Genomic DNA, 13572 nt, shown 5'->3' with positions numbered 1-13572 from the left:
ACGCACAATAAACTCAATGAAAAAGTTTGATGAGTTTAACCACATAACAGGCAATAATGTAAAAAAAAAAAACACTTTCTCAAAATTATGCATTTCCTTCTAAAAATTGGATGTGGCTTCCACAGGGTGCCACTTTTCCCCCTGTGGAAAAAGGTCTAAACTGAGCATGTGCTTAATATTTGGTTATTTTGATGCTATGAGTAAATGCAATTTAAAGAATTTTATATTTTAGACAAAGGGGGGGAATACGCTGGAAACAAATATTTTGATATTCTTTTTATATTTATATTATATATATAAATTACTAACACCAAATTACATACTTTTCTATACTGCAAACTCTGAAAGGTGTTGGATGGGACTGAGGTCAGGCCTCAGTGTAGGCCAGTCAAGTTCTTCCGCAACACACTGGGGAAACAATTTATTTATGGAGCTGGCTTTGAGTATGGGGGCAACACGCAACACTATTGTCTGAAATATTATTTTACGTTGTAGCAATAACATTTATCTTCATTGGAACTGAAGAGCCAAAACCTCTTAAACACTTTGAATACATTTTAGCTGGATTTTAAACACTTTTACAAGTATTACTTCAGGTAACATCCTGAAACCTTTTTGGACCTTTTATGGACCTCCAGATGTCCTGTAAAACAATAAAAGTATCAACTGATTTATGGGCTGTAGTGGGTGATTATTTATAAAAGTCACTTTTCTCTCCAGGTCACCTTCTATGTGTTGTCCTCATTTTACTCTCCTGGGATCTTTTCAAAAGAATAGCTACTTGTACCCACGAGCCAAAGTCAGAACAAATACTTTATTCAATACAGTGAATATTTACAATCTGAGACAGACAGGTCAGTCCTTCACCTCTGCTGGTTTTGGTAAAAAGTCTTCGCTCTTGAACCACAGAGCTTCACTGGTGTGACTGGCGATGATCGCCCGCTCGATGAAAGGTCCTGAGGGGAGGAAGACGAGGAGAGAAAAGGTTTAAAGCGAGTCATCATTAAGAGCTTGTTTTAATGAACAATACCTAACTTCTAATACTAGACCTGATAAACTTTTCTACACCTGACATGGAGCAGTTTTATACAAGAACAAGACCATATATGTTGCGGGAAGTTATTTAGAACTTAAAACAGCCAGAGTGTTGTGTTTGTGGGAGATTATGCTAAAACAGCTGCCTTCAATCTCTCTCACACATCCTCTGTCTCGCTTTTATTGTTGATATATGAATTCCCTGCAGTCTTTTATTTCTCTCATGAATTTACTTTTAACTTACTTATGAATAGTTATTTCAGCATTATTTTCTGCAGTAAGGTCTTTATTTATCAGCATATGGTTGTGCTTTTGTCATGAATAATTTCCGTAAGCCCCTTGGGGTTTTTCCTTTCCCCCACCCACTGGTTGCATTTCCACATTCTTTTCTGAGTTTTAAGCATTTATCTGTGAAGTTTCTTCTTGTTTCTGCCCACGCAGTGGCCAAACGCTTTGGTCCAAATGACTCTTTAAAAGACATGAAGGGAAAAACCTTCAGCTACTGACGCGGCTAATTCAAGTTAACTATAAGTATATTCACATCTTCTGATCCTTGACTTCTGGGTGCAGAGGAAATTAAATTCTGCCCAGAGTCCTTGTGCGCCTCTTGTAAGAGAGTTGAACTGCTGCATAATGTTTGCTGGCATAAACTCAAAGACTCTTTGCTGACAGAGTTCAGAAAAGCCCAGGTGGCTCGGCCCGACGCACTGCCTTCATCGCCGAAAGCTGCTCGGTGATGAAAATTACAGAACTGGAATGAGGCACTGAGAGAGTTGTTTCCGCTCCGCTACTGTAGCACTGAGGATGCTTTCTGTAGCCGGGCGGGTTCAGCAGAGCATTAACACTTCCAGGGTTAGTCCCACAGTGATCATTCAGGACAAAACTGCACAAAAGGTTTATAGTGAGCACTTTAAATAAAAACATCTGCTGCGGGTGCAGTCACAGACCTGCTGCTGGTTCCCTTTGCTCTAAAGCAAAGTGAAAAAGTTCAGACATCTGTCTAGGAAGTTTTCTGTTTGGTTCTGCTGATTTGTTTGATAATCAGCATGACATCTCAAAAACAATTTTTTTTTAATGAAAGTTGGTGGACTTTAGGCCATAGGTCAAGAAAGAGGCGATTGGTTTTTGACTCATTTCTGAAGGGTTTTTAACCTTGGGAGATTTTGGAACTTAAATAATAAAAAAAAAAAAAAAAAAATTCTCTATTGCATCTCTGTTATCAATATAAAAACAACCGGAGAATGTTCAGCCTTGGTGGAGTTTCACGCTCTCCAAGTGCTTTCTAATTTTGATTTATATTTAGGCTCATAAAATCCCAGGGTACACAGAAAAAAAATTGTGATTTGCAAGCAGATCTTTTATCGGGCAGAAGAATACATATAGATAAGATTATCACCATGAATGTATCGATGTCTGTGAAGGTTCTCATGTCATCCAGGTCATAGTAATCCAAAGAAGGGTAAAATCAAGGGCAACTGGACATGTTTGAAGGTACTGGAAGACATTTCGTCCCTCATCCAAGAGACTTCAGTTCTGAACTGAGTGGATGAGGTACGAAACGTCTTTTAGTACCTTCAAACATGTCCTGTTGCCCTTGATTTTAACGTTCTTTTGATATGAATGTGTTCACGTTTTTTGCTGTTTGTGCTGCATTTCACATTAAAGCCTAAAAAATGTCTGTTTTCACAGGCGCCAGGAGAATACAATGTACCACATACAGTGTTAGTATGCTTTCACACACAAGGTTCAGTTTAAATCTGAGAGCCATTTGGATAAAAATTTGGCAATATGAATATCCAAACATGAGTGATCATATGATCGTGATGCAAGCAACTGTACTGACGTCAACCTGTACGAGGAGACTTAATACAAAGTGTGGATGGATGTGTATGGTTGGAACATAATCTGTACCTCTACATGAAGAGAAAGTGTGCATGTTATGACAAAGTTATTAGTGACACTCATACAATGTTCAAGCCTTGATGGAATTTTTTTTCCTACGACAATTGCTGTTGGAAACATTGGCACTTAACTGTAACAACTTAGCGACCCTTAGAAGAAGTCTTGCCCCATTCAGCCATGAGCACGTGGTTCTGCCCACCCATACAGTACATAGGTCTACACAATTTTCCTGCGTACAGCAAAATGGGCACCAATTTCATTGAAACAAAGTTACACGCCACTTCACTTTGTTGATGAGGAGCATTCAAGTGAAACCCACAACAAAACAGCAGTAAACGCTCACAAATGAACTCAGTGTGTAAACAGCCTTCAACAGTCTCTGTAAAACGCAATGAAAAATGGCTGTAAAACTAATAAGAAAACCAATTAGTGGTCAGTCGTCTGCTGAAGAGACAAATGCCTGAGTGGCAATATGGGCCTCAAGAGAGAAATCCAAGATAAATGGGAAAGTAAAGAGTTCTTGATATGATAAGGGCACAAAGGGCCACTGGTTTTAAAGCGTCCGCAATCAGTGTTTCTGAAAGCTCTGCAGTTTACTTCAGTGGGGGAACTGTTAATAACATTTTATTTAGCAAGCTCAGAATCTATTAGATTTTAGATCATTTAAGCCTCTCCCTCTAACGAGGGTCCATTAGCTGATGATTATGCTCTGCATCTTATTATTGTATGCAAAGTGAAGCAAATGTACAGAAGATCAGAATTAACTCAAACACACTGAACAGCCAGAATTTCTTACTTCGACTCCGGGGTAATTTTCATTCAGTGTTTAAAGGGCCGTACCGATGTTTTAAAAAGGTTTTAGTTTTTCTTGACTACAAATCATGTATCATTTTTCTTATCATCTTTAAATGCAAGCAATACAGTTCCAGATAGTTCCATTTATTTGTCCCACCACTGCAGGCAGCTATTACCTTTCCATTCATTCGTGTACATTATGAAAATCAATTAGTAGACTCCTGTTGTGTGATCCATCACGGGGATCATAAAGTTTGCATTATTTTTGCCAGTGTTACATTAGTGCAATCTAAATGCAGATTGATTTGAAACATGGCAATAACGTTATTCTGACACAAACGAATGTAGTTTATGTTCACTGATGAATTACACACTTTTGGATTTTAATAGTGTTCAGAAATGAATGGAAACCAAAGCAGTGGATGCCTGGAACAGTCAACAAAGAGATAATTTAATAAATGGGATAAAACATGTTCCCTTAAATGCATCAATCCACGTGTTTTTAAAAAACTTTGTGGGTAAAAGTTCCAGACCTGGAACCTGCAAGTTAACTTGAATGGTTGTAAAGTTTATAGTAATTTCATTGTGCAAGTCAGTCAAACCTTATCCCTTCTTTCCAGCAAAGTTAGTTAGTCGGGCTAAATTCTCCACCTCTGGATCCACATGAAGCACAGCTAGCTATGAGTTCCACCCACCAGTTTGCTCTAATGTATAAATACAGTCTAGTAACTACAGGAAAGGGCTACAAATATGAGGTAAAAAAAACAAACAAGAAAGTTAAAAACACAATACGCCTGGAAAAAAGGTTGCTGTAGTCTCTACCAGTATACAAACTACAGAGCTGTAAACTGAAGCAGGGAGGGAGATCAAACCTAGCCAGCAGATAAAAGTTGACACATTTTGAAAGAGTTTTCTTTCCAACTACCATTTTACTAATAAAAAAAAAAAAAAAAAAAAATCAATCAACTATGTGCTATCATATCCTGAAGAGTTGTGAAAACAGTTGGATAGAGTTTGTCAGCTGCTGCTGACAGAAGAAGAGCAGCTGTCAAATAATTTTAAGTCAGTGCTTGAACTAGTGTGTTGTGATGATTGGCTGGTTTTGATGAACATACCCATACTGGCTGGTTGGTGGGAGCAAACATCAGCCAGGATAGTTTGCAGGTTGGCAAAGATGTGTTCTTTGGGCATGTCGAGCTGTGCAGGGAAGAGAAAATAGTATGAGATAAAATCTTACTACTGTAACTACACAAAATGTATTTTATACAATATTTCGTTTTTCTCTTTCTATTGTTGAAATGTTTGTCTCAGAGCTACATTTTCTGTTAATCTCCTGTTTTTTTTCCCCCATTTTTACAACTTCACAACACAAAACAACGATGTGCTGCCTCCAAATGGAACTTGTGAGGTTGTATTTTCATCATTTTCAGCCATTTAAAAAGGACTTTATGATCTTTGGCAATTCAAAATGTAGCCAGGTGGAAGCTCAAATGTAGAAGCACACACACGGGGACACAAAACGATGCGAACGCTGATTTTCATGCCTAAATACACCCCATTTCCCACAGTCTTCCACAGGGAGCACAGATTTTATTTTCCAGTTTCCTGTTAGGAATACAAACTTTTTTAATCAGGATTTAATTCTTAACTTTGACCACTTTAACTTGCAGCATTTAAAATGTAAAACGGTCTCTTCCCTGGACATTGAAGGCCTCCTCTTGTTGAAAGAGAGATTCACACCTTCACATAGCTTTTCTCAGATATCACTATCAGCTGTAATAATCCCACTCAGTGCTAGGCTCTGCACCCGTTTGTTCAGACATACCATGGCTATCTGGGTCCTGACGTAGCAGTCGCTCTCCACCATGTACTCATGACCGGTTTTAAACAACTCCAACATCTTGGGAATGTGGATGCCGACTGAGCCTGTGGGACAGGGAAAAGAAGTGATCAGCACTGACAGCCTTAAGTTTACACTCTAGATATTTAATCTAGTTCAGTTAACCTTGCAAGTTAAGTTTTAATTTGGCAAGACACACTAAGGTGACATTCTGTTTTGACCCTCAGCTTACCTCTCTTGCTCTTAGGAAACTTCTTCCTCAATTTGTTTTTCAGCGGTACGAGCTTCGGCAGGATATCTGGCACTGCTACATAGAAGTCTGCTGAAATCTCGTCATCTAAGATCTGGAAATGAATAAAATCTGGTTAAACTTTAAAGACTCCTGCGGGGAGACATGACATTTAGATACAAATACAGACAGAGAGCCTGAACTGCACACAATGAATGGACAGACAGATTGAAGCTGATGCGTGTGCACATTATCAGGTGTGCACCATGGGTAACTAATTTATTTGTCTTTCCGGTTTGATTTTCTGAAAAAAAATTCCGATCCTGTTCAGCAGCCAAAAAACAAATGATGGGAACATGGCAGCTATCTGGCTTCTTTGTACCTATTTTAGTTGCCAACGCCAACTTATAAAAATTGCGATTGCCAGATCTTCATTAAGGCAGAAACACAAATTGTGTAGCAGCATGTGTAGCTTCCTTTGTAAATGTGATCTACAGTAGGTGCTGCCATAAATGCAGGTGAACCATTAGCTGAAGGTGACTCAAAGACAAAGAAATTTACTTTAACATAGGGCTGGACAATAAAACAATAATAATTATCGCAATATAATTTTTTTCAATAACAATATAACAAATAATTTACAATAAATATTCAATAAATGTTTGATTTTATTCACTTGAATCATATAGGAATTATGACTTAATTGTTTATTAAGATGGTTATTTTGTTGAGGAAAAAGGACTGAAAAAAATCTTTTACTTAATTTTACTCATGCATGTGTGTTGAAAAAGATTTTATCATAATTGTTTTGAATGTTCTACCTCAGATTTGTGAAGTGATCCACTGTTTGGCATCAAGTGTTGACCATAAAGATGAGTTTAAACCACAATTAACCATTACCATTAACCAATTATCGATATCAAAAGATGTGAAACTTTTTATCGTGATAACATTTTTGGCCATATCGTCCAGCCCTAATTTAACAACAAAAGAAACTTATAGCCTTAAAAACTCACATCAAGTTGAAATATGTTTAGATATTAAACAGTCTAAGCAAAAACAAAAATACTATCAGCATCAACAAATTAGTTTATTGCAGCTACTGTGATGTAACATGTTTCTATTATTGTGTCCACAGATTTTATATTTTCACATTTAAGTTGTCTTTTCGTGCTTTGTGTTTTTATCTTGTGTTTCACTGTGTTACTGTAATATTATTACTTTTCCCAGTAACTAGCAGTGTAACTAATTACAGTAATCTTATTACACTTACTAATCCAAGTAAGGCTGCGTTACTGCATTACTGAATGCACCATCCTTGACGTGAATGCACGTTCGTGCAGCAGCTACGCGGCACCGGACTTTGTTGTTCATGTCGGCTGTTAGCCAAAAATTAAAGGAAGAAAGGAAATTTTAAACTCTGTGCAACCTGCAAAAAGCTTTCAATCGCAAACAATTCTACATTTAATTTATTGAAGCATCTGCTGAAGCAGCACAAAAATGTGAAACTTACAGAATGAAACTCCGGCAGCTACTGCAACTGATGCTTGGACTCGACAGGAGAGAGTGGCGTTAACATAATGTTTTGTAAAAGTACTGAATACTGCTCTTATAAATAGGCTACATGTGCAGAAAAACAGTAGTTCAAAAGTTGGGATACCTATTTTATTTGTTTTTCTTTCAGCCGGAGATGTAAAGAAATGTGGGGGTGGGGTAGTGAGAGCAGCGTTTCCCATAATTATAAACGTCACCACATAATGAATTGTTTATTTTTATTTATTTATTTTTTTTTACTAGGCATATTTAAAATAGCATTTGATTGAGGAGCCGTATTGAGGTGCATATATTCGTGCAGCAACTCCTCTCTCTCTCTCTCTCATGAACACTGCTGCATTCTGTGGGAAACACTGGAAAGTAACAGTAGTAACGTAACATAATGAGTAACGTATCTACTTACTTTTATCACACAGTATTAAGTAATATTATTACTTTTTTAAAAGGAATAATAACTAGTAATATATTACAAATTCTGAGTAACACTTGCCCAACACTGTGCGTGACCAATTGTTCTTGAGGTAAAAATAAAGTCCTTAACATACACACTGCCCCAGAAATCGCCACCATGAAGCCTTACGTGGTCTATACCGACCATGCAACAAAAGCAGCAGCTGCAGTCACTCTGTCAGTGTCAACTAGCCAGTGTGGTGTAGACAAGGTTTAAGTCAAAGCATTACAACCTTAACTGCACAGCTCAGACGTTTCAGTATGTTTACCTGTGTGAATGTGAAACACAATAGCAAGTGTTTGCATTTAAAAACAAACAAACTGATGGTCTATTCTCTACTGTTCTGAATTGCATCAGACAAAAGTCTTCAAATGTATAATAGAAAACCTTTAATGCTTACTTTTGTTAATTTTTAACTCAGATTGGACTAGTTGATTTGGAAAACATTTTTGTAACAAGCTAATACGGCACTAGTATTCCAGAGAGGTTGTTTAACCAACTCACCGGCTGTATGAGCTCTGTTCCTCCAGCAAACACAGCTCCGTTCTCCTGGGCAACTTTAGCTTGATTAGCATCCTTCAGTGAAAAACAAAGGCAACGTTACCCATTTAAATCTGATTTGGGTGTGGCAAAGTCTGGCAGACCCCACCAGTGTCAGTCATTACGGTCGTTAACATGTGCATCCAAGTTACAACCCACAACCTGTGCTGCTCGACAGGAATATTAATCAAATCCCACTTTCTTTTCTGTTTCTGTGATCTAAACAGTCGCTACAGGAGACCATTCTACGGAAGCCCTAAGCAGCCATCGATTCATATTTTACTCCGTTTTCCCGTGATAACGGGATAATTATCTTGTGATCTCGAGATAACAAAACAGTCCAGCAGGTTGCTGTAAACAGTAGTTTAACACAGGGGTTGGCAAGAATGTTTCTTAATGGTAATTTCAAGGTGGTTTTAGGGTCACTGATTAGCTCAGTGGGTAAGGTACATGACTTAGTCTTAAGATTGTGAGTTTGATCCTCATGGAAGACCAACTTCAAAAAAATAATAAAAAAAGATCTTGTTATGAAGATGACTGATTCACATGCTCTCAATCACGTGCTGGAGTGTGCGCATCCCGGCGATTGGTCCACATTCATCAACCTATGGACTTCATTCACCCATCATTCCCAGGCATTTAACTACACATTTCCTGGCGGGAAATGTGTGACTGGATTCCCCTGAATCTCTTGATAACAACTTTGTTGAAGAGAATGATTAAAAAACAAACACAAAAGAAGAATAAAAAAATTTGCAGAGAGTGGGGGTCGAACCTTAAATCCCTGGGATGCAAGTCCTACACTCTACCAAGTGAGCTAAATGCTGACTCAGCAAACTGACACGTAATTATCGTGAACATGCCGATACCTGTATTCAGTTATGGTTTGTTATTTCGAGATCATGAAATAATTATCCCGTTATCACGAGAAAACGGAGTAAAATAAAAATATGAATTGATGGCCGCCTTAGGGCTTCCGTACCATTCATTACGAACGTGACAAATTAAAAAGGTTCTGCTGCTACACATCTGAATCATGTTCCAACAATATTAAAGCAATTCATCAACAGGAGGCAATCAATTGCCTATTAAATTAAGATTCAGTGAGGCTGAAAGGGAAGATTTTAAAAAATGAACTAAAGTTGTTTTTTTTTTTACCTCAGTAAAAACTAAAACTTTGTTCATCTGTGTCTTGAAGGGGTGCGGTAAGTGCACCGTGCTGACGAAGGGGTCCACTTTTTTCTGTGAGGAGAAAAAAATAAAACGATTAAATTACTCTGGTTATCTACACTGACTATGCTCCAGCAAATAAAGGATTTGGGAGAAAACACTATATAAAAGGAGGGATGTCAATCATACACCAGGCTTAGATAATCTATTATTAAATCTATTCCACCACCACTTTCCACTGGAGTGTTCTTAATTTATTATGCATAGGAACATTGGTTCTGCTTAGTTCTGTGGAGACAGACGGATGAGTGTAAGACTAAGTAGTAAGTAAGTCTCTCTCATGTGGACTGTCTGGACACCAAAGCAGCTCTGCAGTCTTGTAATGAGGAAACTCACTCATTAGGTTTTCAGTCCCTTGTGTTACACTGTTGTTGCCGATTAACCAAAACTGCTCATGTTGCAAAGACTGACGCTAAATATCACTCAGATTTGTGAAGGTGAGGCGTAACAGCGGGGGGAAAAAACTAAATAAAAACAAGTGTGCCAAGTCTGACTGCTATAATTAGCGTTTAACAGACACATTGGCAGGTGATCAACCGTCACTGGGATGTCCTGTTCTACTCTGAGGATCCAGCTAGATGGTTAAAAAAAAAAAGAAAAGCAGCCAGTCAATTCTGGGATGCAGCAGTGACTAAAAACGTTGAAGTTGAATCCAAATGTTCAGATGCAAAATTGATAGCAATACAGACGTGACAATTGAGCTATATAGCCCAAGTGTTCCATAGTAATTTGAAGAGCTCTTTTGTTATTTTTAATGTGGGTGTATTTGGGTTTGATTTTTCAATCTTGGCCTTATAATCTGGATTTACTTATATTAAAATTATAGCCTGACCTGACAGGTGTTTCTATTATTTTGTCCACCCCATTTATATCAATGAGGGTAGGTTAAATAACAGAAACACCTCTCTGTACAATGTAATACAGTTCAACAGCACTACAACTTACATCCTCCAAAGTGACCATACAGAATAAAGACATCTCTAAAACGGTTTTAACACAAACTGAAAATTTTCACCTTCAGGAAGGAGGATATACTGCAGGACTGTTGTATTAGACTGCACTCGTTTTAGCTACCTGTGAATAAATAATAACTGAGTGCATATGAGCCTGGGCAATTTATCAATCACACTCTAGTTTTTATCTGCATTTAGACAGGCAGATGTTCACAAAATTGCATCCTACTAAGAAGAAAATCTGCCCACGTGCAAGTGCGAGGATCCTCAACTCAGGATTTGATGCGAGAATCATATTAGCAGCAAAAATGCTCAGCTATAGAAAGCTAAGTTGAATGATATTTTGTTTCCTCCCTATTCGTTCCATGTTCCAGTGTGGCAGCTCATAACAGGAAATACTTTTGATTTGTGACGTGGTTGGACAACACGTATTAAGAACCACTTCTTTTCTAGCATAACACAACATAATTAAGATGCTGACCGTTTAACCACAGCTAAATCCTGTTTGAGTCTGGCCAGGGACCTGTGTTGCACTTCATCCAACATTCCTCTCCCCCATATCTTTTCAGATCTCTGCAGTTTCCCCATCTAATTAAAGAGAGAAGAACACAGCTGCGGTGATGTTACCTTTTTCTCCAGTTTCATGTTTAGCCTCAGATCGATGTAAACTGGCTGCTTGTGGGGAGTGAAATCCAACGCCTGAAACTTCTTCAGCATGTCAATGGCATCTGCTGGGTCATAGATCGTCCTGGGGTAGTACCTCATAATGTACACGTCATCCACAGGCGCCCACGCCGTCTTGCCGTAAGGCTTATGTCTGTCTTTGTCATCGATGACCCTCTTTTGTATCTTCTCCTCCTTACCTGTGTCCTCTTTCTTGTCTTTCTTTAGTGGCCTGACAAACAATAAGTGAGATGTTAAACTGAGAAATATTTGGGTCATCGATCTCGATAGTCTTTATGGTTCACATGAACAAATTGGTTCTAGTAGGCAACTGTTGGGATGGTGAAGCAAAATGATGTTGGCAAACAGCTCTAAAAAGTCAGAAAGTCCTCTGTTAATGAGGATCTTTAACGCTGGTTTTCCTAAGGTTTGTAAACTCACCTAACAGCCGCGAAAGTCCTGACAGGTAGATTCCTCGGTGCAGTCTGTGAGACGCCTTTGTAGGCGGGGCTACCGGCTCTCAGCAGCTGCCTCTGGCATCCTGCTAAAACTGGAAAAGGGAAAAAAGCTGCATAACAAACAAAAACAGACACGGGGTACAGCTGATGACTGCCATTTAACTCAGACAGATACTGTTCTCTCTTTGTGTGACACAACATGAACCAGAGTTTGAAAATGTTTTCTGACATTATAAAATACCTTTTCATTTAGCATAAACCGAGTAGTTTATACGCTCTGCAAAGTGTATGGATCAGTGCTTATCTCTGGCAAAGTGAAGCAGACCGCATGTTATTTGCATGAAACTGGAATAATTTGCTAACTGCTTGTGGAGGAAAAACTGTCAGTGTCAATATTATTTTATCAAGGTGACAGCGAGCTCGTGCAAATGTAAAGCTTGTGTGAACATTCCCCCTGTATTAAAGGCTCTGTTTTACCATCAAAAGCACATCAAATATCATCCTCATTCTCGTATAGTCTGTAAATCTAACCCTTTGTGTTTAGTTAAAGATCTCGGGATACCTGCAGGGGAAAACTGCCTCCCTTTTGTGTGGTTGTACATCTGTGTCTGGTCACTGACTGTGTGCAGGACCAGGATGTAAAGCAAATTCACGTTTTAATAGGAAAATAGAAGTGTTGTGGTTAGGCCCGGGCAGGCAAAGTGTGCAAAGTTTAACTGATTTGAAGATACAGCTCTCTCTGTTACTGCTCTGTGGTCCTTCACCTTATGTGTTCAACAGTATACAGTCCCTTACACCCTTTGGGGGTTTTTTTGCACGAAATTGCGTTCAGAAATCTTTCAGTTAAACACGCCTTTTCTTATAAGCATAGACAGGAGCACAAATGTTAATTGAATCATTTACGTTAACTCAGCTGATTCGGCATACATATGATCCACAAAGCAACATATTCATTTACCTTAATTAAGACTTTTTGAACTCGTTAGCACTTCTCATCACTAACGTTACCCACCAAGATGTGTTTTGGTTCAAGGACGCTCAGCAAAGAGCGAAAATAATTCCGTAATTAAAACCTTCCTTGTTAATTACATTATAGCCGAATTAAACGGAGAATCTCAATAATGCAGACACACTCTTAAATAATGTTGCTCCATCTGTGGAATTAATTAATACGCAAGTGGACATTAAAATTACACATATTTGCTATGTGGTTTGCTGTATGTATTTGAGGGCTAGCGAGCAGAACCGCAGGCAAACTAACAAGCCTCTTTAACCGAAACAAGAAACCAAACAGGAAGACGGTGAGAATTAGCATGTATTTCTCTTAACAAACACATCGCCTGCTTTTTGACTGCCAGTTAGAAGAAAGTAAATTATAATAAACAACTGACCTTTCCACACACTCCGCGTGCAAGTTGCCATATCTGGGAATGTCTCCGGTCCGTCAGAAAACAACGAGCCACACTGAACAGTTCCACATGGCAAATGAAACCCTGCAACCTATAAATTACCTAACCTATTAGTAAATACTCAAACGCACATTGAATACTACTTAAATATAGGATTGTTGATCACGTGTTTGATATACTACCAATCTTCCCCTGTTTTATTAAATATTTGACTTGGCCATTTAGTCATGTCCAGAATCTAGAGAAATTCATTAAACTAAAATTTGATTGAACAAGAAAATGTCGTTGCTGGAATAACGGCATGCCGAATTTTCAAGAGGCTTATAAATATTTAAATTAAACATGAACTGATACTCTGCACTCTATGTAGCTCTCTATATTATACTAAACTGCGATTTAATTGTAGTTTGTTAAAAAACCGCTTTATTCACAACATGATTCATAGTATACTAAACTACGGCTTTTTTTAACAGCGTCTTGTGTTTTATTTCATTTTTAATGTTAAAAGTCGGT

At 38.2% G+C, this 13572-nt stretch overlaps 1 protein-coding gene across 2 annotated transcripts; it reads right to left on the bottom strand.

Moving 5' to 3' along the window:
- Positions 1 to 795: 795 nt before the first annotated feature.
- mrpl1 (mitochondrial ribosomal protein L1) lies at positions 796 to 13509 on the bottom strand. 2 transcript variants are annotated; one of them, XM_046035697.1, is made up of 9 exons: positions 13042 to 13509; positions 11634 to 11760; positions 11157 to 11424; positions 9505 to 9588; positions 8311 to 8382; positions 5805 to 5916; positions 5558 to 5658; positions 4848 to 4929; positions 796 to 956 (listed from the first exon to the last, which is right to left on the bottom strand). In XM_046035697.1, exons 1-9 carry the CDS (start codon positions 13070 to 13072, stop codon positions 856 to 858), a joined length of 978 nt encoding a protein of 325 aa, XP_045891653.1. In that variant the 5' UTR covers positions 13073 to 13509; the 3' UTR covers positions 796 to 855. The 2 variants fall into 2 exon arrangements, with proteins under 2 accessions (XP_045891653.1, XP_045891654.1); XM_046035698.1 differs by having other exon boundaries at positions 11634 to 11742; positions 13042 to 13396.
- Between the last annotated feature and the right edge of the window lie 63 nt (positions 13510 to 13572).

Source organism: Micropterus dolomieu, linkage group LG21 (genome assembly GCF_021292245.1).
Source record: "Micropterus dolomieu isolate WLL.071019.BEF.003 ecotype Adirondacks linkage group LG21, ASM2129224v1, whole genome shotgun sequence".
NCBI lineage: Eukaryota > Metazoa > Chordata > Actinopteri > Centrarchiformes > Centrarchidae > Micropterus > Micropterus dolomieu.
Note: the sequence above shows the minus strand (reverse complement) of the source record. Positions and strands in the feature narration are given on the sequence as shown.

What these genes read in the sequence shown, in the direction of transcription:
- mrpl1 (XM_046035697.1), bottom strand. Translation starts at nt 13,072, where the DNA reads ATGGCAACTTGCACGCGGAGTGTGTGGAAAG. An exon ending in AAGTTTTAGTTTTTACTGAG is followed by an intron (nt 8,383 to 9,504) that starts GTAAAAAAAAAA and finishes TTTTCACTGAAG; the next exon opens with GATGCTAATCAAGCTAAAGT. An exon ending in GTTTCCTAAGAGCAAGAGAG is followed by an intron (nt 5,659 to 5,804) that starts GTAAGCTGAGGG and finishes CCTGTCCCACAG; the next exon opens with GCTCAGTCGGCATCCACATT.